Source organism: Pithys albifrons, chromosome 7 (genome assembly GCF_047495875.1).
Source record: "Pithys albifrons albifrons isolate INPA30051 chromosome 7, PitAlb_v1, whole genome shotgun sequence".
Lineage (NCBI taxonomy): Eukaryota > Metazoa > Chordata > Aves > Passeriformes > Thamnophilidae > Pithys > Pithys albifrons.
Genome location: NC_092464.1, coordinates 34633599 through 34658581, shown reverse-complemented (window position 1 = coordinate 34658581; position 24983 = coordinate 34633599). Strand labels below are relative to the sequence as shown.

The 24983-nt window shown below is 37.6% G+C and overlaps 1 protein-coding gene across 1 annotated transcript in view; it reads left to right on the top strand.

Moving 5' to 3' along the window:
* The window catches only part of HIBADH (3-hydroxyisobutyrate dehydrogenase), an 87587-nt gene that overhangs the window by 3812 nt on the left and 58792 nt on the right, over positions 1 to 24983 (top strand). The window contains exons 2-4 of the mRNA XM_071560998.1: positions 3592 to 3752; positions 9040 to 9149; positions 11593 to 11714. Of these exons, the coding sequence (XP_071417099.1) occupies positions 3592 to 3752; positions 9040 to 9149; positions 11593 to 11714 (393 nt within the window). The remainder of the gene's footprint in view (positions 1 to 3591; positions 3753 to 9039; positions 9150 to 11592; positions 11715 to 24983) is intronic.

Below are 24983 nucleotides of genomic sequence, written 5' to 3'. Positions count from 1 at the left end.
ACGTAAAACTAAAGTTCTCATGAAGTTGCAGGCTAGGTCAGGTGTTTCTCTTATAGGCTGACTTTTCAAAGCAAAACAGTTTTATCTGTATTGTCTATAAGCCCCAAATATGGTGAGAGGGTTGTAATTGGTCCTCCTCCTCCTCAATGAAGTCTTCATAGGCACGAGGCTCTGCAAGCACATATTCCCTCAAGAGAATAATGAAGAGTCTCCTGGGAAGAGCCCAAATTCCTTGGATTCAGTGTAGCTGTAGCTGGTTTTGCTCAATAACTTGATCTATAGAGTAACCAATATTGCTGGTTCTGTTCCCAGTGAAGGAGAATTAGTTGCACATGATTGTTTTAAAAGTTGCACATGATTATTTTAAAAGTAGATTCTGTTGCTCCTACTTAGAAGTTGAATGTGGACTGGGCATTTTTCCAGCCATGTGATTGCAGCAGGTTACTGTAGATTTTATGGTTGAACTAAAATAGACTCAATACCACAGGAACAGTTTCTGCAAATGCTTACAATTAATGGAATTAGTTCAGCATACATGTACGTGGGCCTGCAGAATATCAATCCTTACGTGTTTGAATTCTACAGTTATTTCAAAACAGATTTGCCATGTGTCAAATGCTAAAAAGTGCCTAGATATTCAAGCCGGACATCACTTTCTCTGAAAGCACCTGTGGAGGTTCATCTAGTATGAAAATGTGAAATATCTTGCCTTCTAAAATATCCTCTGTTTGGCAAACCCCCACTGTGTGAAGTAGTCATTAAAAAATATGCCATGATTCTAAATGGAGTTGATACAAATTTAATTTAAATCAACTCTATTAGGTCTGTGAGCTAATTTCATCAGTGCTTTAAAGCAGTTTCCCTGTATTTGAGTGCCTGGGCATCTGGAGGTTTTTCAAAGCTGTTAATCAAATGATATAATTTTAAAGTGGCTAATTTAACACTGGGCTGTGGAAAGTTAAACCAAACTAAGAAGCCAGAGACTGACTGAGAAATTGGACCACTTCTCTAGCAGGTCCCAATTCCCAGTACATTTTAATATATTGTAGTTAATACATAACAAAAAGTGACTCATGAAGTAAGACAAGAGAAAGTCAACAGAGATAGACACAAGGGGAAATAACAGATTACAGTGACACAAAACTAATAGCACCAGTCAACTTTTGTCACCTCTTATCCCAGCCTAACTGTTGCCATGCCTGCTGGGGATATTGCAAAATGACAATTTTTAAAGGAGGCCTTATAGAAGAATGCATTAATTTCATAGATATTTACATTGTGAAGAGCTACCTTAGAGGCATAATAGAAATGCATGTTGGCAATAGGCCTGTCCCTACAGTCTAATTGCCAGTTGATGTCTTAATATTTGAATGTGATGATAGCCATGAAAAGTCGTCAAAGCAAAGCAGTTTTATGTGACATGGTAGAGAAAAGGCAGGCAGTGCGCAGAGAACGAGAGACAAAGTAGCATGGCCAAAATGTCTTTCTCAATTGCCAACATTTCCATGAAGATCAAGGCAAGATTATGTCCATTAAGTTGAGGAGGTGACCAGGTTCTGAAATAGCTGAGATGTCAGATATGGTAAGGGATGAATCAGTGAAATTTAAGCAAATCATGGATGGGTCTTCTGGACTGTAGCTGTGAGTGACAGTCGGTGTCAGCACTGGTAGCAGAAAAGGTATCAAGAAAGTTTTCTGAAGATGTTTAATTTGAGGTGATGGTTAAATGTCTGTGAGACGTGTGAGAAAAGAGATCAGGATAAAAGTAACAAATCTACAAGAACAAGCCTAGATATGGTAGCCAGATTTATTCTTCTGATGAAATCACTTGAAATTCACAGAAACAAAGAAAACGGAGGTTTGGAAGCAAGGCTATCTTTAAAGCTAGATGGGATTGCTCAGGCTGTTCCAAGGTTGCTCCAAGGATGGAGATATCACAACTTCTCTTGCAGTCCAGTCCATACTTTCCTCATTTGGCTACTGAGCTACAAGAGAAGACTGTTCTGAAAGCTTTACTGAAGTCAGTGTAAATAAGATCCACTGGTTTTAAGGACTAGAGAAATAAAAATGCTTAAAACCAGAGCTTGAACCTCCTCAGGAAGTGGGACGCTATGGGCTAACAAAAGGAGCAATTTTAGATTAGTGTAAGTGAGGAACTGGGGAAGACTGACTCAGAAACAATCAGAAGACTCCAAGATGATTACTAAGGCTGATGATGTTTAGGCTCTTTGTTCCTTTGCTCCCTAGATTTGACATGGAGCACTTCTTAAAAAAGCGATGTGCTCTTTTCCTGACTTATCTCAGTTTTCACTAAGCATTTTCCCAGTGCAGATTTATTTTAAATTGTGCTACTTCTGTAGCTATATAATTGCTGCAGGCATCTGTGGAAACTGTCTCAGACCAAAGTTCTCTCAACAAACCTGATTTATTAAATGTGGACTTCCAAAATAGTGCTGCAGATGAAAGAGCATGACCGTTGCTGGCTAAGAAGGAGCTTAAAGTCAGAAAGACTTTAAAATGATTAATCAAGTGTTATTGGCCTAGAGAGGATTCTTTGCTAAGCATTGAGACCTCTTAGAGTCTTGATCCAGCTTAGGCACATTTTCTGTATGTGCACTTAGGAGATACAGGAGTTCTGTAGTTAGCCTTGTTTCTATCTGCTTGGTTGCCACATGCTTTAGTGTTTATTCTGCATAACTTTTCCTTTTGTCATAAAGAAGAAGTATTTTATGTAATTGGCAAAGAAATCTTGTGGCTTTCAAATTGCACTGCCTTTGGATTAGAGGTTTTTAGAGTCATGAGATGGTGACTGCTGTAGACGAATGCCTGCAATGCTGCTACTGTCCAGCACTTGATAACTCACTTAGTTCTTGTAAAAGATAGCTGACTGAAACGGTAGTGTTTTCCAAGGATTGTGGGTTATGCTTCATAGTTCTGTCTTGGTAGTATGGTCAATAGAATACAGTGGTTATGCCTGCAAAGACTAAATAATTTTGTTTTTATACCGTACGTTCTAGTTTTCAGCATTTAAACTATGATTACATGGCTCAAGGGATTTGCCATGATTTATTCATCTTTAGGTCAGTGCCTTGTATCTGACTCAGGATCAGAAGAATCCAGTTACCTGTGAGGGACTGCATGAAATAAAAAGGCAGCCTCAGTCCATTTCTAGAGAACAAGTGCTATATCCCAAGGCTGCAAGTAAAGTTACAAATACAGAGTCTGTAAAATATATATAAAATTGGATTTTCCATGTCCAGTTTAGGATTTAGATACCTAATAGAATACGAACAATCCTGTATATTTTAAGTTCTCAGAGCTCAGCTTTATACCTTTTGACACACCCACATTTTCTTAATTACAATAATTTTCTTTGAGATGTAGAAAAGTCATTCTGGGGTGGCATTTGTGGGCCAGTGTGAGCTATAACTTACCATTCAAATTGTGTAGAATAGGATTCACATTTCCACCATTTTTCAGCATAAAGCTGTTTAAATCATTGAAAGCAGATTACATGGTAGCTTTTATTATGTTATTGTTATACCTTACTCTAAAATACAAATATAATGATCTTTATTGTTTTGAAATCAGTGTGTTCTAGGACTATGGCTTCCAAAACCCCAGTTGGATTTGTTGGGCTGGGTAACATGGGAAATCCAATGGCAAAAAACCTGTTAAAACATGGATATCCAGTTATTGCATATGATGTGTTCCCAGAAGCTTGCAAAGAATTTCAAGACTTGGGTGCTCAGGTATAGTAATAAACTTTCTTTATTCCAACAATAAGTGTGTGTGTTGAATGGTTCTTGCATGCATTGCAGCTAAATCACATGCAGTTTTTTTCATGATTAAGATCACAATCAGAACTAAAACAGCACAATGAATACAATCTGAATCTGTGAGGTTTCAGTTGGAGCAAAGACATCATTCTACCCTAAGTAACTTTCCTGCTGTTAGGCAGGATTGCTGCCTTGTCAAACTTCTCTGCCTCGTTTTTTCCTCTCCTTTTTATGAGAGTAGCTTGATGGCCTGTTCTTTCACCTCCTCCTTTCTCTTTCTTCCTTCTCCCCCAGGTCTAGATGGCCATTGGACTGCTTTTCATCTGGTTCCTACTTTGACCTTTTCAGGTTAAATGACCCTAGTTAAAAGTTCCTGCTGGCATAGCTATAAGGGTTATAGGGACATATGAGCTTTCCTGCTGCTTCAAGGTGCAGTCCTCAGGGGCAGGGGAAAAATCTAATTGTGTAAGTGGTTATTCTCTTGGAGGTGAGGAAGGATCCGGTGAGAGAAGAGGAAGGAATGAAAAAGGAGGGAAGGAAATTGATTACATTAAGGAGTTTTACCTTGTTGCCATATACCCTGCAAAATCTTGGCCCTGTTCCAGCTAGTCCTATTCCTTTTGTTGATCTGTTAATAATCCCAGAACCCTATTCAGTCTCTCAGGTGGCTGGGTCATTTCTGTCTAAGTGTCTGAAACAGATTTGAATGGTTTTGTCATGCTTCAAAGCTGTAACAGTTCAGACAGTTATGGGCAGATGGATGGATGCATAAAACACTGAAACAAAATAATGTGCTCAAGTAAGGAGTGCAGTGCAAAAATAATACTCTGATGTAATAATATAAAGCATAGGAGGGAATTTTCCAGTAGTGGCAAGGAGATTTGTAGGTAGATCTAGACAGAAGAAATATGTGCCTTGGAAGTGTAAACTGTGGGAGATAATTGCAGCTGTTTTAAATGATGAGGTAACATCAAGATTCCTGAAAGATAAAATGATAAAGCGGCACCTATGAGTAATGAATTTCAGCTCCCCTTGAATAATTGCAGAATCGTGCCTTAAGCAGGAAGGTAAGCTTTCCAGCTTCTTTCCTAGCTGCTGTTTTTATTTTGTTAAAGCAGCTGAGACTCTCAGGCATGAACCAGACCTGTCTTTGAGTAAGGCTGGGCAAATGGAAGGGAGTCTGCTTCGAACAATTCATGTTCTGCAGTAGGATCTCTTTGCTGTGGCTGCCCTTTTTCATAGCTTTTTGCTCTTGTAACAGAATCTTTGTCATTCACTGCAAGACTTAATAGGTGATAATAAAGGTGAACTGTAATGCTTTTAAAAATAAAGTCAAAAGTATGTTTTAAGATCGTAAATCACTAAGAGAATACATGGGTTGGCTAAAATACAAATAAAACACACTTACGGAAAATATGTGAACATAACTTCCTCTTCTTGATCTATAGGTGTAAATCCTACCCCAACACTTTTTTCAGGAGCTGAAGACTTGTAGGTCCATGGGGCCTTGTAGAAATTGCCATAGAAGGAACATTGGGCTCGAAGGGCTGCTTTCACTTTGGTCTGGCTGGTAGGGTAAAACTGTCAGGAGTGTTACAGAGGCGAAACAACCCCAAGAGACAGTAGATCTTGTCAAATGTCCATTGTGTAAGGCCAGTGCTGCTCCCAGAGTATGTGGAAGATGAGGGATGTTGGACCATAAATCTGCATAATCTTTGACTCCACTTTCTTTAGCCTCTGAATTAAATAACTAGGAGGCCATAGACATCAGGAAGCAGCCACCTGCCTGGTAATGGTGAATAATGAGAAAAACTGGCTGGCAGGAGCGTGTTGGAACCCCTTGGGGTGAAACTTGGAGAAAGTTGAAAGGCTACAAAAAAGGGAAGATACTGGACAGTACTGTGAGCAAGCAGGCTGCCGCCACACTCTACTTATATCTTTCTCCATCGTCATAGATATCATATTTATCATAAGAATCAATTTTTTTCTCACACAGTGGAGTAACTGTCACAGTTACTTTGCTTCAGTTTACATCTCTCTGAATCTTACCTCAGATTCAGAAGACTGAGAGTGTTACTGAAGTAATATAAATACAGAGCTTTCTTTGGTGTACCATAAGAATGGCATTTTAGGCAAACCATTATTAACCGACTTACTGTAAATATAAATAAAAAGTAAGGAAGCAGTTTAGAACAAGTATGAGCAGATGCACATATTGAGGAAAACTTTCCTCTATCCACTTGCGTACTGCATACTGCAAAAGTTTGCTTGAACTAAGCAGAAAATACACAGAACTTGCTGGGCTGCTTCTCTGACCCAGAATGGCCTATACTGGTAATCAACAGTTATTATTTTGTGTATTTTTCAAGGTTACGCCCATATTCTTAATGACATCAAATGCTTAATGCTTTGCAATAACTTTCAAATCATTCAGCTTTATTTCTGAAACAGGAAGTCTGTAGTAGTTTTGGCTTTAGTCAGCATAGGTCCCCATTTAGGCCTCAGTTTTTAGCAGGCCTCAAAGGTTGTGACACAGATTAGAGGGGACAGGCATCATCTGACTTAAGCAGCCATAGAGGTATTTCACATCATCTGACATCATCAGGAAGTGTCGGGGAGTATAACAAGCAAGGTGGGAGGAGGCTCGGCTCTCTTTGGTCCCTGCTTCTGACCAGGACGGTTCCCGCTCCCTGACTGCTGATATCAGGCCCTCCTGCCGGTCGGCACGTCTGCTTAGCCGGGGACGTGAGCATATTCCTGTTAATTCCTCTTTCCCTCTTGCTGGGAGGTTTCCTTTGGGGAGGGGGTTTGGTTGGTTCGGAGTTTCACCTGTTAGCTGGGGCGACCTCGGTGAGCCTGTTGTTGTTTCCTGTCACCATGTGCTATTTCATATTCTGTGTTAAGCTCTCCTCTTCTCTGTATAAATATAAAAACCTCACTGTGTTTAAAGCCTTGTTTCTGCTGTTTTCCCTCACTCTCCTGCTCTGGGAGTGGACTTTTTGACTGGGTACCAGGCAGTTGGCATTTTGCCAGCCCAAACTATAACAAAGTCCCAAATAAAATAAAATTTTTGTGTGCTGCTTATTGAACTAGGTAGGTAGATTTCATCAGAAAATGTAATTCATATTTGTTAACACTATCAAAAAGCCAAGAGTGACAATTCGTACTTTTAATTCCCACTTTGTTTTGCTACTTACTTCAAGATAGCAGAAGGATTTTTCTTTGTATGGTTGTGAAAGTAGTGTCTTATCTGTGTGTTTTTAATCTCATTTCCTTCATGTAAAAGGCATGTTACTATTTTGAAAGACATGCATGGAATAAACGAATATCTGTGTGGGTGACTTCTTTACTATGTCTTCTACGTATCTGTGTTCCTTAAGAATTGTTTAAAACTGTAACCAAAACCCAGCTGTATTCTGTCTACATAGCCAAGTAGAAATTTGAGGCTGATGTAGTTTTTCAGTAGTGTACCTAATACAGTATGTTTTTCAACCTCTGGTTGAAAGATGCAAACAGGCCACTGAGTTCCAGTTACACACTTCCTCTCCTCTCCTCTGAACCAAACCAGAGATACTCAGAACTAAAGACAAAGGTGTCATACTCCTGTATAAAGAGATAGACTCTCTTGTCTCCATGGAGGCAAGTCATAAAATTAACTAATCAAGTAGAGAAGTTTTGCTCTTATAACTGCCTCATTTATTCCTTCTAACCTTTGTTCTTCAGACTAGAGCATGTTTCCTTTTTAACTGTGTAATATGCCAGATGTTTTGTGCAGTATTAACTTACTCTTTCAAATAGAAATGTGCATGTTTCTAAGTCCAATCTATGCCAATTTCTGTACCTTTTCCCTCTAAGAGCTTTGTTCAGTGACTATATACTCTTACATTCTTCTACTTAAACATACAAATCAAGAACTTTCTCATGCTGTATCCCAGAAGTCCTTATTCAACATTCCTTACAAATAGGTGCATCACATGTTTTTTTTTTTGATTCTGAGACCTTATAGATGCAGTATATATAAAAAGAGAATACATTGAGACCGTTAGTGTCAAAACTAAAAAAAATTACAACAAATACCTGTAGTTGAAAATAGATAGGAATAGTGAAATGAGCTCAACAATTTGTTGATTTATCTGCACTATGGAAAGCATCCATAATTTAGGGTAGCAGTTCAGCTGCAGTTTCTTTATCCCTTAAGTCACATGATTTGGAAATTCTGATTTTTTTATACTGAGTAAGAAATGCATGTAAAATTTTGTTCAAGGTATTTCTTAAAGTTAAAAAAACCCTCAAGGTATATAACATGTAGCAGAACAGATCACTGACATACTAAAGTTGCTTCTCATCATTCAGGAACAATAGCTGGAAAATAAATATTACAAGTCCTATTCACAAACAAAATCTACTTTCTGCTCATCTAGCTTCCTGCTTAGAATTTAAGTCTTTTCAGTAAAATTACCTGAATGATTAAAATCAGTTTTGATCCATGTGGGCTAAAGATAAAAGAATCATCTCAATTTTTTGTTGCTGTTTTCTCTTAGCTATGAATACATTAACAATGAATTTTTAAAAGAAATTACCTATTTCAAACCAGTACTGGACAAAAGTCTTAGTGGTAAATGCCTTCTAAATGCATCTCAGCTTTAGCTGTCAATATTTCATTTGTTGTGGATGTATCTTAAATACCATACTGCCTGCCTCTGAAAGTCACCTGGGAAAGGTAACATACCTTTAAAGTTAGGTATGTTTATTTAACAACCAATACCTAGTACTATATTTTGAAAATCTTTCAGGTCTTTTTTTGTGAAGAATGCTTGAGCTGATAATTTTCCCTTTTAGAAAATGGCAATTGTAATACTGTGAGAAACAGCAGTTAGTTTGTCTGATTTTGTTTTTAAGGAAAAAAGTGAGATTTTTTGTAATCCTTCCTGGTTTTCCTCCTTAAAACACTGTAGAGAATATTTTGTGTAGATGCATAGTTTTTAGGGAATTGAAGATTCAGGTATGGGTTGATGGGATGCAAGCATCCCTCTTGAACGATGTGGAGGAACTTCCCTGATAGCAAATTCTCTTCATGTTTTTTTTTCTATTACTGGATCCAATTAACCAACATTTTAATTAGGAGAGCAGTTTTTCTTGTGTTTTAATTTTTTACCTACCTTAGTTGTGACCAATGAATACTGAAAACAAACTCAGCAAACACATCTGACATCTCTTTTTCAGGAAGTGTAAGCTTACTTTTTTTTTTCTCCTTCAAAAGGTAACAGAATCCCCAGCAGATGTAGCAGAAAGAGCAGACAGAATTATTACCATGCTGCCTTCTAGTCCCAATGTGAGAGAAGTTTACACAGGAGCAAATGGAATTCTAAAGTAAGAACTTTTTTGCAGTTTGGAGAATTCCCACTCCTACTCAAGGCTTTATCGTGTTGTTTGTCAGATGATCACTGTTGCTGTAACTCTTGCTGTGCCTTCAAGGCACCTAATTCGATGTTCTCTGTTCTGTGACTATTGATATTTCTAATTATATGAGTTCTCTTATACAGTGCTTACTTTTGAATGGCTTTTGGCTGAAGTCTTAATTGTATTTTCAGTACAATAATAATTTATGTGCATTTGAGGCAATTTGACTGTTACCTGCCTTTCCATTTGCATGTGTCTTGACCCTAATGTGATGTACTACACACAAGTATAACTGCAATATTTGCTGGTCACAATTATTTTCTCATTTTTTCTTTTACTTGGAATCCTATAAATTAAATATTCTGATGAGATGTCATTGTGTATATTAATGTAGAAAGCTGACAAAACTTTATATGATTTTTACTTTTACTTGTCTGTTTATTACACAAGAAAATACCTAACAAGTCTGTTTAATGTGAAACAGTGGTTTTTAAGTTTTGTAGAGGGATTTACACTGAGCCTTAAATGCATATTTTGCAGGAATCTTTTGCTCAGAGTTTTTGAACTTGCCAAGTGAAAAAATAAATAGTATTTAAAAGTCTGTTCTGGCCACATGTGCATTGCTCCTGGCAGGCTGACTGAAGCTGCTGGATACACCTGGGGATCGTGTAGCATCTTACAGCTATTCAGGTTAATAATGTAAATAAAGAAACATACAGAAGACGGAAGTACAGTCGATTGTCACAATCTGATCGTGTCTTTTTAGGTATTGATTGTACAATATTAAGATGCATTGATAAGAAAATGAAGTAGAGGGGAGGGATTTCTGTTTTTCTTGCTATATAGTCATAATAGTTGTTTCCTTCCCTTACTGTCTGTAGTTTAATTCCTCACAAAGTAGGATCTAAGTATGCATAGTTTAGTAGACCCTTCAGGGAAGACAGGTAATTGGATCAGTCCCACAAAGCTAGACAAACAGCTGTGGGAGAGCTGTACCCAGGATGGCAGTGGTTTGAAGAATGATTGGCAGTGCTTACTGGCATAGTACAGCCAATTAATCTTTTGAGTACATAGGTGTGGAAAATCCTGTGGGGAACAGAGGATGTGGAAAGTAGTCCTATGCTGCTGCAGTTTCTCACCCTTCTATTAAGATAGAGAAGTGTAATTTGGCAGTAGTGGTTGTCCCTCTGAGTGACACTCAGGACTTGGTCCTTGCTGGCTGGTTTGACCTTAATTTTCTAAAGCTTTTTAAGCTTTACTGAAGAAAACATTGATACCATGAAGTGTTTAAGAGTTAACTTAGTCATCCCGCTGTGTTACCAAGGAGCCTCTACTGCTCTTTGTTCTGCACATAGGGGGAGAGGATGGAGTACTTCATATGCAGTCTGGGTTTCATTGCATGTGTTCAAACTATCCACAGCAGGTCATCCCTCCCACAAAAATGGACAAGTTTTGTGTATGGAGCTCTGTTTGAGTCTGGAGCTCCAGTGGGGTCCACAACTGCATGTGTATATTGAGAGACTATTTCCAGCAATCTAAGTAGTTCAGTTAATTGAAATTCACTGTACTGCCAATAGCACACAAGGTACAGGGAAGCTCTTCATCTGTCATGTGTAGCTTTAAATGGGCCACCATTTTGTGACCAAAAATTTTATTGATTGATTTTGTGGTGAATGCTGGTCAAGCAGACTTGAAATCATGGTGCAATTCAATGGAAGGAGAGATAAAAAAAAATCAACTTTTTTGTTATGGATGGCATTAAAAATTCAGTTGTATTTTTTTAAACACATGTACAACTTACTGCATTCTACATTTTAGGATACAGTTCTTCTGCCCAAGTTTACTAGCTATCAGTGGGAGAACAACATTTTTCTCAATGCTTCACTTAAAATCTGTGGGTCTTAGTTACAATCTTTATGTGGAATGAATAGTAACAATGATTAAAATAATGCAATCAGACTATTCTGCTAAGAACTTCAGATGTTGTGTATATATACAAAGAACATTGTATTGTTATATATTAAATTTTGTACTCTACTGCCATATAGTTCTGTTGCTTGGAATGCATCTTAGATGATCTGTGTATGATATTCTGTTCAGACTTGTATCATGGTAGGTTTTCCTAGTGCACCCTTCTTGTGTAATTTTTTTGTTATAGTGTTTAGGAAGAACATCCTTTTATGTGTTCAGTTTTTATTGTGCTTTGAGTGATTCAAAACTGTGTGGTTTACATAGTCAGCAGTATAAATACTGAGCAGGTCTTGCTCAGTAGGGTTTAAAACTTTGTGTTTATGTGGATACCAAAAAATGCCTGTCCATTTATCATGCTGAAGAAAACCAGTACCATGGTTGTCTTGTGAAACAAATACGTAATAATAACAACAACAGCAATAACAAATCATCTTTATTTTAGGAAAGTGAAGAAAGGCTCATTGCTAATAGATTCCAGTACTATTGACCCAGCAGTTTCAAAAGAATTAGCCAAAGCTGTTGAAAAAATGGGAGCTGTTTTCATGGATGCCCCAGTTTCTGGAGGTAAGTCTTCATTAACCATTTACCTCATATTGGACATCTTGTCTCTTTCTTTGCAATCTCAGTCACCAGTTTGTACCCTTGTTGCTACAAGTTGCTTTTTTTTGCTATATGTACAGTATTCTGTTTTTTGTTGGCCCTTTTAATTTTTCAACGTCTTTCTTAAAGTTGCAGGTATTCATGTCTCTTCAGCCTTCCATCTGCTATGGTGGAAAACCTGGTTGTCATTAAGCAATTCTGCTGCTTTTTCATTAACTAAAAAGGAGAGAATAAAGAGGGGAATATAGAATTTCTTTATCAAGAGAAAACAGCTTTTGTTTGTCTGGTTTTAATAACAGTTGAAGAATGTGGGTCATATTTGTTTATTCTTGAAAGTTGCTAGCTATTATCTCTTGAGTATTTAACCTCTTGTAAGAAGTAATACAGAACAGGGAAGTCTTCTATTTGTGGACAGAGCAGAAACATGAACTTAATGTTTTGAGAACAAAGCCATAGCTGATTGTTACTGTTGTTAAATTCTTCTCTAAAACATCTAGAATCAGAATGTGAGGAAACCCCATTTTATGTGGGAAAATCTTGAGGTTTTTACAATCCTCACTAAAAATTAATGTAAGTGACATTGTGAGAATTCTGTATTTTCCTGATGAGTATGGGTGAGGAGCAATAACTAACCATCTTTTAAATTTTCAACTGATAATTAAGGCAGGATTTGGCTGCATACTAGAAGCCAAAATTTCTGTCCACATTCTGTTGTGAACAGAAAGTGGGAAGATCCAGGTAGGCGATGTTTAAGAATATAATGGAGAGGACAAGATTCTTGCTTCCCAGCCAAAATATTAGTTCTGTTTTATGAAGTTGGCTAATTTGTCAGCCTGGGAATAAAAACCACAGAAAAAGTATATTGTCGGTGGATTATATATCTATCTGATACTTTTTTAAACACAGCATGGCCTTCTGCTTATCAGTTGGGCAATTCTGACATTGTCTGTGTTGTTCTCCTCAGTCCCTATCTGTGAAATTTGTTATTTACCTGAGGGAATTACTTACCTTTTAGAAAAGTCTTGAATCTGTTTTTACGCGTAAGTGTTTGCTGTAAGGCTGACTATGCTCAAACTTTCAAAAAAAAGTTTAATTCCAAAACAACCCTAGCTGTTTGGGGGAGTTTGTTCCTTGAGAAAATGGTAAGGCCAAGACTGAGTTAATATGATAACATATAGTTCACTAGTATGAATTTAGATGGCTTTTTTGGTGTTAGTGGTTTATCTGAAAATAAATAACTTGGTGTTTAGTGTCAGCTACAGATTGAGTGATACTCTGAAGGAGGGGGAAAGAATTGAGACTTGGTTTTCTAGTACTTAATATGTTTCTGAATGCCAAGGAGCACTCACAAATCTTCTTTAAAGTGGGCAGTTGCTAGAAATGTGAAGTTAAATCTATTGGAAAAAACCTTTAATGTTATGCTTTGTTATTTCCATCTTTCCACCCCTAACACATCAAGTCTTTGGGGTATTTTCATATGTCCTGACTGCATTGTTGGCCATCAGACAAAAGACTAAGTGGAGAAGTATGCCTGGCTCTCTGGAAATTGGCAGGCATTATCCTGTTGCAGTGCAATGCAATAGACTTGGCAGGAGTGTGAAGGAGGGTGTTTGTGGGATGCAGTGAAGAGGAAGAGAAAACAGCATGCCTGAACTGTCCCCTTTAGAACTGTCTGTTTACTAGCTGTTACTGGCAGACAACTCCACTTTGTGTTTTTAGGTATTTGGGTGTTGCCTGGTGGATGTTAATGTTCATCTGCACTGTGAACAAGTTATGTCACAAACTGAATAATATTTTAGAAATTTCTTGGTCTATAAACCTTAGTGAGAAATAGTGGTGATTTTAATCCTATCCTGACATTGCAAATGAAGAATCTTTGGGCATAGCATTGGGTCCAGATTTTAGTGGCCCGGTTGCAGCCTTACCCCTGAAAGGTTCTCTTGATCCTTTTTGGATGTGCCTGCATGCCAAGGCAGTAGTGCTGTCTTCTTCTTAGGATTGGCCCTACGGCATTTCCTTGCAGATTACAGTTAGGACCGGTTAAGTGGAAGTTGATGCACCAAGTTACTATAGTATTATTTAGTATTAAGTGACTTTAGAGAATACTTCTCATCCCAGTATTTGCATACAGATTATGTTGCTAATGCTGTCTAGCAAGAGCAATCGCTTTACCCTGGGATTAGGATCTCTTGAAGGTCCACATGAGAAAGTTGTGTCTTGGTTCCTTGTGCTGCCCTGATTTATGACATCTTTGTGAGCATGTGACATATAGGAAACACCTTCAAAATCTGTGTTTATTTAATACTTTTTTTTAATCTAGAGGAGTAAATTTATTTCTTTGTGAAGATTGGATTCTACATTTTATATGTATAAGAGGCTTTTAAAGCACACATTACCACCGAAGTATATTTAAAACTGACTTCTGTTGGGACAAGACACTACTGACTAAGTACAGGATCTAAATTTAGCCTTCAAAAATTGTGTCAAGTTTGTCCTTCCACTGATTTCAGTAGAAGTATGATACAGATTATCACCTTGCAATCAAGAGCAAACTTTACTAGTGGCTTTTTGATGCTGCTATAATAGTTCTGTCTTTAACTCAGTATACAAAATATGCATTGCCTGAAGTACAGTGGGTGAAACTTTTTTTATTTCTGATGTGATGCTTTCTTCAGTGTAAGCATTGTTAGTTCTCAGATACTACCTTTACAACTTTTTTCCTCTTTCACTGACTCAATTATCATCATCATCATGGCTAGGCTTTGTGAACAAAGATTTGGGAAGGGCTCTACCCATGTGGGTGTGCCCCTTGAGCCTGTGCAGTGGATTTTTTAGGTGAGGCACAGCGTGCGCAGAACTGGCCCCACCCTTTAACTCCTCACGTTCATCTGCCACGGCCAAGCGAGCTTGGATGGTGACAGTGAAGTCCTCAGGACTAGAACCTACAATCCCCAGTATTCGCAGGAGGTCTCCAATCCAAGTACTAACCGGGGCTGATCCTGCTGAGCTCCCAAGATCTGACAGGATCGGGAGTCAGGGTGGCATTTAACTGCTAAAAAACCCCCACCCAATTATATTAGCTCCAAATCTGCTCAAAGTACATTGTACTGCATTCTGCTTTAAATTCACAAAAAGATGTGACAGCTTAATTTGCTTTTCTGGTTTGGGAGGTACGAAGGAAATGTTTTCAATTCTTTTGTAAATATGGTTCTTTCAGATCCAGTAATGAAACTTAAGGAGATCTTCCCCTTCGCTGTGTATCTTAGCCAAGATAGTCATCATTAAAAAAGACAGACAGCTAATTGTTAATAACAGCTGTCATGTAGAGGACTATAGTCATGCTAAAATGGTAAAAAACAATAGAATAATATATATTTCTTTTTAGGAAATGTGGGTTGGAGGTGAGAGGTTGGAGTTTCTATTCCAACTGTCATTTCAAACTGTTTCATCTTACAGTACTGTATCCATAAGCTCCAGCTAGCTGTTAAGTGATGGAAAAAATATTAGTAGTAACACTGACAAGTTGAGACTTCAGCTCACTGGTAATGTAAAGTATAAGGTGAGTTCTTGAAGGAGGAGTTGCAGACTTACTCCCTGTATGGACAGATCTCTACTTGAAACAGAAGGAAGTAAAAGAATTATTAGAAATACTGTGAGATCTTTGATTTCTCTAGAAAGGCAATATGTTTCATTATTTCAATGACAGGATCAGAGTGACAGCACAGATTTAAATAGACCAAACAGAATAATTAGTGAATGTGTTTCTCCTACTCGAATGTTGGTAGCTTAGTGCAGTGTCTTTTCCAAGGGAAGCAGAGGATGCAAGACTGTGCACACTAATGCTTGCAAAGATGATTTGAAGGATGTTTTAAGACTAGACTAAATAATAAAAATTAATAATGAGTGGTTCAAATATTGCATCTTTTAGCTTGTAAATTCTGTTTTAATAAAGATGCATAGTCAGTATCTTTGCCAGAATAAAGCTGGTTTGATGGACCCGTCTTTGTTGGAGAGCCTTTGCTGAGCTCCTTTTTAACTGGCTTCACTAGGTTCTGTCTGTTTTGTTTGGGGCACTTTTAGAGAAATGCAACCTTAGGAGTTCATGGGAGCAGAATAATTTGGTGGGTTCATTCAATGTCTCTAATTTGAGACATTATATACTTTTTTTAATAAACAGAAGGCATAAAATAAGGAATTAATTTTATAGAGCTTTTTTTCATTTTTGGTTTTTTGCCTGCTAATGCTATGATTGGCTGTGTTAGGATCCTTGAAATACCATCACAAATAGGTTCATGAATTTAGAACTAATAATTCTGATCTAATCCCCTATCAATGGCAGGGTGTTCTTGTTGGCAAGGAAAAGAGCTAAAGGGATAGCAATATTTACTCCATTGTTATTTCTGGTTTTATGCTATTATGCTTTACTTTTAAAGCCTAAATATGTGTCCACAGAAGGGCCACAACATTCTCTGTGCTCCTGGTACTGGGCATAGCACTTTCACCTCACTTCCTGTGCTCTTTCTCAGTCATTGCCTGTCTTGAATAATCTTTTCTTTCCTGACATGTTTCTTAACTTCCCTGTTCACATTTTTTGCTGAATGCATCTGGTCATATTCATTTTCTCTGAACTCTTTGATCTAGGTATGTTAGTAGAAATGACAAGGTACAACTTTAATATTAAAGGTAGTATAAGAAATGTTACTGAGTTATTCTGAAATATAAATAAGGGAAAAGTAATGCAGGAAGTAACTGATGATGAGGGGAAGAATTGAGTGAACTGATTTAAGGAAGCTGAAATAAGAATGAAATATTTTGAAATCTGAGATACTTACAAAGCTTCTGATTTCTAATAACCTATGATTTGAAGTATTTAAAAATACTTATGTTTGTCAAAATAAAGCTAGTTTAATAGTCCTCTTTTTTTGGATAGAAGATGGAAAGGAATGAAAATCTTTCACATTGGCACTTGGGAGGGAAGAAGTATAAACCCTGTGCAGAAATCATGATGTTGGCAGCAGCTGCTGTTACAGAAGAGTTGGATGTTACATTTACTGATGTGTTGACTTTGCAAGGCTATTTTTATTCTGTAAGTCTATTATGCCTTTTATTTGATAAAGAATGTAAAAGGTACAAGAAGGTAAGGAAGAATAAACAGATTTTTGAGAGTATTATTTAACTGGAGACAATTATCCTACAATGACTAAAAGGGTGGAATAACTGATTATCAAAGTATATCACATATTTTGGCAATAACAGCGTGCGTAGTTTTGCCAAATAATGACCGATGTGCAAGGAAACGTATCTGTCTCCATTTATTTGAAGGTGTAAAGATGAATTATTCAGGCTGACCCAGTGGGATATAACCAGGAATAATAGGCTGGAAATCATTAAGGAAAAAAAATGTGTGCTGTGTCTACCAGGAAAAACATCCTAACAACATTCTTCATACACTGTGGAATAATTTCCAAAGGAGATGGTTGAAGCCAAGTATCTTGACATGCTTTAAACTGTACTGGGCAAAATGCTAGGAACTATTCTGTAGGGAAAAATCTGCAACTGGCAGGAGGATGGCTGCATGATCTAATCGGTCTTTTCCATCTCTTATGTCTACAATTCTGTTGTGTTCTCACACATGGTGTTCAAAAACAGTTAAAGGAAAACTGTCCAGATGGAAGTTAGAAATCCCTGTGGCACTCTTTGAAAAAGAGTGAGGAATAACTGCAGAATTAAAGCCAACATTCCTTCTTTCCTTAAAATGGTTCTAATATCCACATCTGTACGTGAGCTGTTACCACATTCCTAATAACTGCTCTGTTTGCTTGTGGTTACTTTAATACTGGTATCTAGCTCATCCTGTCAAGTGTTCTGAGAAATTCAGAGTAAGGAAGATCTTCAAATGTCAGCCTGTCATAAATCCTAGGGAATAAAAGTTACATTTAATTTTTAAAATTTTGATTGCTTCTTCTAGAGAATGTTTAAAGTTAAGGAGTTGCAGGTGGTGTTTCAGAATGTTTCTGGAATTAAGTGATGACTTTGAAGCTTTCTACAAAGTTTGTTTTGATTTTAAACATTCATGGATTTCTTTTTCTCTCTTTCTTGCTCTTTTAACTTAGTCTCATATTCAAAGTCTCAGGTTCAAATGTATTTTTCATTTAGTAAAAAAAACCTAGCCTGACTCCTGTGCTTGGGACAGTGGGGATGATAAGCACCAGACCTTAATACTCCCCTGACTCTCCCTGAGTCCTAATTCTGTACTATGCTAGATGTGAATGGTGCAGGTGTCAGTACTTAGCCTGGCACTGTGCACACTGGCACAGGAGCTGCAAACTGGAAGGCACTGCACAGAGTAGGACTGGGAGTACACTGTGCCTGCACAGCAGCTGTCAGTGTGGGGACAGTCCCACCAGGCACCAGCCACTGGAGAAAATGCAACTTACTCTGAATCCTTATACAAAGCAGTTGGACTTGCAATTCAGTGTTGCCTCAAACAGATTTTTCCAGTCTGTGTGTAGAACTCTTGTTGTTTAAAAAAAACAAAAAGGCCATAGAAACCTGACTTCCAGTCCTGGTTTTAGCTGGGATAGAATTCTTTCTAGTAGTTGGTACAGTGCTGGGGTTTTTTAATTTGATTGTTTGTTTGTTTTTTATAATAATATTGATAACACACTGATGTTTAATTGTTGCTAACTCATGCTTACTCCAAGACAAGGACTCTTGGAGTTTCCCATGCTCTGTCAACAAGGTGATGGACAAGCCAGGAGTGAGCATAGCAGCATAGTCAGCTGACCTGAACTGATCAAAGGGATATGCCATTGCCGAGAATGTCATGTTCAGTATTATAAACTGAGGGAAATTGCCTGGGAGGGGCTGGTTGCCGCTCAGGAACAGGCTGAGATTGGCCAGTGTGTGGTGAGCAACTGTGTTGTGCATCACTTGTCTTTTTTGGGTTTTATTTCTCTTGTCTTTTTTTTGTCTCCGTATCCATCACCATTTATTATTATTGATCCTATTGTTATAATTATTACATTTTATTTCAGTTATCAGCTATTTATGTGTCAATGCATGGATTTTACCTTTTTTTTATGATTCTCCTCTCCATCCCACTGGGGGCAGGTGAGTGGTGAGTGAGCAGGTTAAATCACAACACATTGTTTGAATGGATTGGGCCACTGAAGACATGGCCCAACATAGAATTACATATTTTATTTTGTCTCTTATTCAGCAAGGATGATCTGCAGATCTTACACTTAAACCCATGGAAAGAAACATTAATATACTAGGTATCTGAACCTTAGGACACATCTCAAGTGCACATTTGTGCAAACTGCTCTCTGTTGACAGAGACTCCTTTGAAGGCCCTTCAAATGCTTAAAACTAAAGGAGTGAAAAAAAACCCCCAAACTCAGATGGGGTACACTTTGCAGACAGGGACAGCTAACCTTCTCTTGTAGTGCAGGCCTTTGAAGGTAAATTACTTGTTGATCCCTTGAATGGCTGAATCCAAGATCAACAGGAATGAAAGCTGATCTTCTGTTGCCCCCCATCTGGATAATGCTAGTATTCTGAGTTCCTTGTGTTTAATTTTAAAGTCATGATGATGAGTTAGGCAAGGATAGCATTTATTTATGACCATATTATCTGACGATCCAGAGCCATTCTAAGTCACTGGATCATTGCAGAATATTTGTCTTGTAGCAGAGGACATTTTTACGTTTTGACAAGTATTTAAGTTGTGCTAATGAAAAAGGGAGAATGTTCTAGCAAAAGTACTCCCTCTGCTCTTTAAACAAGTACCTGAAAATTACTCTAAATAGTGTTTAGTGTAGTATTGCCCATGGTGAGACATTTCAGTAGCTTGATCTTTTGTCCTTAGCAGAAGGATTAACCTCCTGGTTAATCTGCAGGGAGCACATAGAAATACCAGGTTTTCCTAATTCTTCCTCCTTCACCCACATTTAAAAAACCCCATGGTTTCTATGATTAAATAAAAGGGTAAGGGAAACAGTATTGCCATTTGATAAGCATTTAGAATTCAGCTGTCAGCATATAAATTATGTAAATGTTCACCTTTCAGTTTGTCCAACAGTATTTAGTCCTGTTGGCTCACTGCTTCAATCTACTGAAATGCAAAGGACAAAGGGGAGTCAAGCAGTTCCAGAGCTGAAGAAGTAGTTTTTAACTACAGTTCTCTTCATGCCAAGCACAACATAGGACCTGAAGTGGGAAAAAAATATTACTTACTGCACTGTATTTGATGTACAGTTTTAACCCTTAAAACTTGGTTATCATTTTCACTCTAGTTTTGCTGGGACACAGTGTATGGAATTTCCTTGTCCTTAGAGAGCTTTAACATGTATCTATTCATAAGAAGAATTTAAAAAGAGTATTAAAATTGAATTTAAGACTTGACAGGAATAGAATAATGCATGGAAATATCACTCTAATGCCGTACCTTCAGTTTCTATTCCTGGTTCTGTAAGCAATTGTTGTTTAATTTTCTGTGTAGTGGAAGAATGTCAAAGTTGTTTGCGGTAAAATGAGGGGGTGGGGGGCAATGTGAAACACTGTGTAACACTTTATTAAAATCTCTACATATTTTAAGTAAATACACATAATGATTAGCATCCTGTTACATTGTTTGTCTGTTGGTAAATTAATGAGGTTTTTAATTCGAAGTCTAGGCAAGTTGACAAGAATACTAATCTGACATGTAATTATTGGCTATTTGCTTTATTTAATATAAGTTGTTGCAAACTCTAAGATCTTAGTTACTCAGTAACTGTATAGTTTAACCACACAAAGTCAGAAATACACATTTTTGCTGTCATTTCATTTTCATTTCTTTCCATTGCTTTCTGAGAATGTAGCGTGGGAATGCGTGGCTTGTGGCTCTTAGTACTGGGGAGTACAGAGAAAGTCATGTTGACTTTTAGCCTTGGCTGAGGAGTATACTACCTGTGTTTCATTTGTGCCAGATTTCTCGAGTCTGCTTAAAATTGTCTTTTCATTATGAAACTAACTTGGAGATAATCTATATATGATTATACACAGTTAGCTCTTCAAACTTGATCAATTTCTGATGTCCAAACTTTTTCTGATTAAACTGTTTCCCAGAATTGCTACAATTGTTAGTAGTCTGAAAGCAGTATTTGGTGGCAGCTAGATGCTTCTTGTCTTGAATAAAGTATTTTATGTTGCACATGCAGGAAGAATAGTTCTCCTTTCTGTTTTAAAAGATGGAAGACAGTTAGAGAAAGGAATTCTCAGTAGGTTATCAGCACGTCATAATAGAGCGCTATACAGTTAGAGTACACCAGATGTGTGTCTAGCTTTCCTATTTCTGCAGATACTCAACTTAGGATTTATATTAGTGGGGACTTAAGAGTGATGCTGGGGCAGTGGTAAAGAAGTACTAAATAAGAAGCTCATATGAATTTGGCAAGCAGAAAAGGTTGCTGAGATAGAGCATCCTCTGAACAGCCTCAGCCTGAATCTTGGCTGCCTCTGAGGGCTCCCACCCTATCCAAGATGGAAGTTCCTGCAGACAGCACTAATAGCATCCCACACTGCCTCAACGAATCATGTTCAGACGTGGGGCCTAACTGCTGTGAATCAATAATGCAGTAATTCCTCCCAGATTTTCCTCAGGGCCAAAATGAACATATTTGGTCACCTAAATGCATCATACCTGTTCTAGAACAAGAGGATTATAGGAAAGCATTTGCATTAGCAGTGCAACAACTAGCACACCTATTAAAGAAAAAGGTGGTTAATCTGTTAGTGTTTGGTCACTGGCACTTTTTTCCCTTGTGTATTAATATGCTTAGCAATTCTTAACACTAAATGTGATTATGTGTACTTGGTATTTTGTTTCCCTTAGTAGACAATTACACCAATCTTGAATGGAACGGTTTTTTGGTAACTGGGGTAAAGGAATCTTAGAAGATTGAAACAGTAGGCAGCAAAGCTTGTTAAAGAGGTTTTTATTTTACAAGCCCTCAAGAATTCAGAATATGACTTGCTTACTACTTTAAAAAGTCCAAATGTCCCTTGTAGGCTCCATTTCAGAGCCAGCATCAAATGTATGCTATACTTGTCTGAAAATCTAAACATGCACTCTTGGCTGTTACTGTTTACTGAATCAGAACCCTACTGTTTCCACTTGCACTGTATCTAATTTATCGTAAGTGACCGCAAAAACTAGAATTATTTATATGTTGGCACCTAACAGCTCCGCTATAGTTAAGGGTCTGTTGGCATTTCCATTATAACCTTGCCTTTGAGAGGTTTATAACTTGGTGGTTTTACTTTTGCTTCAGGCTTAAATGTGCCATTTTCATCCAAGCACAAATTCTTCTACAGAATTTCATTTAAATCAGTTTGGCCATTATTTATTTTAGAGTGTGTGTGTTGGGGAGTGGAAGGGAACACACTATTTAATTTTGATTTCAGAGCCTTTTTGGTCAGACTATATAATGAAAGAAAAATGATGCTTTTTATTTTATTTTGTAGGGATTTAACCCTTCCTTGGATGTGTTGGGAGATACTAAACCCATGCTGTTTCAGGTTGCTGTCACTGCTCAGATGCCAGACATCCACCCCCACTCACCCATCCCCCCATCTGACCTGCCCCTGCCCAATGACATGCTTTGAGGAAGTATCCCCTGGCTTCTGGCAGAGAAAGGTTTTTGGGGGAAGTGGATGAAGTAACATACAATGGATGTTTTGTTGAGAAGCCTCAAGCCAGCCAGTCCAACCAAGGAAACCAATGGAGCTTAATTGGAAAAAGACAGGCCAAGTGCACTTGTCAGTCAAATGTAACCCTGTGTGGTTAAGAGCAGCAGTTCCTGTGGCTCTGCCATTTCTTGTGGGATGTGTGTAAATTACTACCTGGGTGCAGTAATTCTCCAAGTCTAAAAGTGGTGTGAGTTACTCTTTTCCCTTGCTCCAGAATGCCGAACCACAGAGGACTTTCAATGCTTTTTTTAGTCATAAATTCTTGCCATAGTACTCTTTTATTATGCTAATTAAATTCCTGCCACAAAAATAATAGTTATCTATAATGTTTCAGTACTAATCATAGTAAAACAGTACCAATGTTCTCTTGGTGATATAAGAATACTAAGAAGGGAAATGGTGTACATAGAGGTAGAAGCTTTTATTAGACCAAATAATACAGCTGAAAATAGAAAACAAGTTTCTGAGTCAGTTCTTTCACCACATTACACAAGAAGCAGTAAAGTACAATAGTGTTTGTTAGTTTTTTCCTTTGCTATTGAATTACAAGAGAAAGCTACTCTGTGGAAAACAAAAGTGGGGAGTGAGCATGTGGTTTGGCAGCTTCTAGTGTAATCTTTTTGGGATCTTTTTTTCTCAGGTAGTTCATGCAGATTAGTGATTGGACAAGTAATGAAAACACTTCTTTCTGTTTTGTTAGCGAGAGCGAGAAGAGAAACACGAGTTCAATTAATTATGGCAGAAGATACCAACAGCTTTTTGCACCATAGGACATTAGATCTCATTGAAGCCCTCGAAACTTCTCCATCTTGCTTTTTTCCCCCCTAGTTCCAGATGTTAATGAATTCATAGGTCAGGCATTCCAAATCTTGAATGTTTTAGGGTAGTTTGTTGGCACTAAGATTTAAAAGCACTAAAGACTAAAAGTTTAGTATATATTAAAACCTGCTATTTTCAGCTTTGGGCCCTAGAAACGGAAGCTTACAGAAACAGAAAATATCACAAGACATGTGATTAGTTCATCACTATCAAAATACATTTTAATAACATTTTCACTGGTATCCCTTTATTGCTAAGGATCAAGAAATATAAGCTATATGCAGTCATGGCAAAGAAAATGATTAGAAGTGCCTTAATAGAGTACATCTATAAAGCTTCAATTTAGCATATAACACTTAGGCATATTCTTAAGTTCATCCAGTTCAGTGGAAAGTTAGTGCAAGATGAAAAGGTGTGTCCTTGGTGTCTATTAAGTGTCTGTGGGGTAATCTCTTTGTCTTATACTAATGAGCTACTCTCTTTCAAACTCCCAAGGTTTCAAAGCACTGAGTAGAGCTGGCATCCTGGGTGTGATTTGGCTGGACTTTTCATGCAGCTATAAGCTGATTCTTTTATTTATTTGGCAATATCCTTCATCCCCAACTAAACATAAAGAATTTTTTTATTTGGTGTCACCTAAGTTCAAGGTTTTATTGTTCACTATTTTCAGCAGCTAACTTTTTTGATTTATTATTTAAACCCTGTGGAATTATATCTTAGCACAATGACTTATACTCCTTTCTGCCCTTCTTGAAAATGAGATCATATTGAGTTAAAATATTTTGTGGTTATTTTCAAAGCACATCTGCAAACATGACCTTGAAGCAGTACTAAGTATTTAGCCTTAGCAAGTTGTTATGTTTCATTACTGCTTTATTTCTGTATCTTCAACACAACAGTGGCTGACTCACTTTAAATTCTGTCCCTCGCTTCCTAATCCTTCCAGAAATAATGTCCATTTTATTTTGTTCTTCATCCACTTTAGTAGATATATTGCTGTTCTCAGGAGGTCACAGCTGGGAGTAAGCATTCTTAAATGTCTATCACCTTACTTTCTGTCAACTTGAGTATCCTCTACACTAGCTGATGAAATGAGACACATTTTCTAAGTTCAAGTTCTTACTCAGTGACAGAATATTCTAAGTTGGACGTGACCCACAATGATCACTGAGTCCAATTCCTAAGTGAGTGGCCCATCCAAGGGATTGAAATTGTGACCTTGGCATTATTAGCATCAAGTTTTAACCACAGTGACAAAATGTACAAGATTTTGGCGAGAAAAGAGAAGAGGAGAAAGTTTATTAGCTGAAAGGTACTTGTCTGTAAGTACCTGGTGTGGGTTGCACTTGCAAAGGAGTGTGTCTCTCATTGGTACATGGCTTTAGTGTACAAATTTAACTGTTCCTAATGCTCATGTAGGTTACTGAAAGCACTGAACTCTCTGCACCTTTGCCAGGTGTTACTGGATTGTGCACCTGTACTCACAGCCCTTAATAGGAAAGTATCTACTTGCGCTTGGTCACCTCCATGTGTTTCCTCAATTGCATCTGAACTTCCAAAGCTGAGGATATGTTTTCATAGGGCAATACCACTTGGATACCTTAGAACTCTGGAGCTAATTTGTGCAGCCTGTCATTACTTTGCCTCTCCAATCAGATAGTTCTTTTTTGTGTGTTC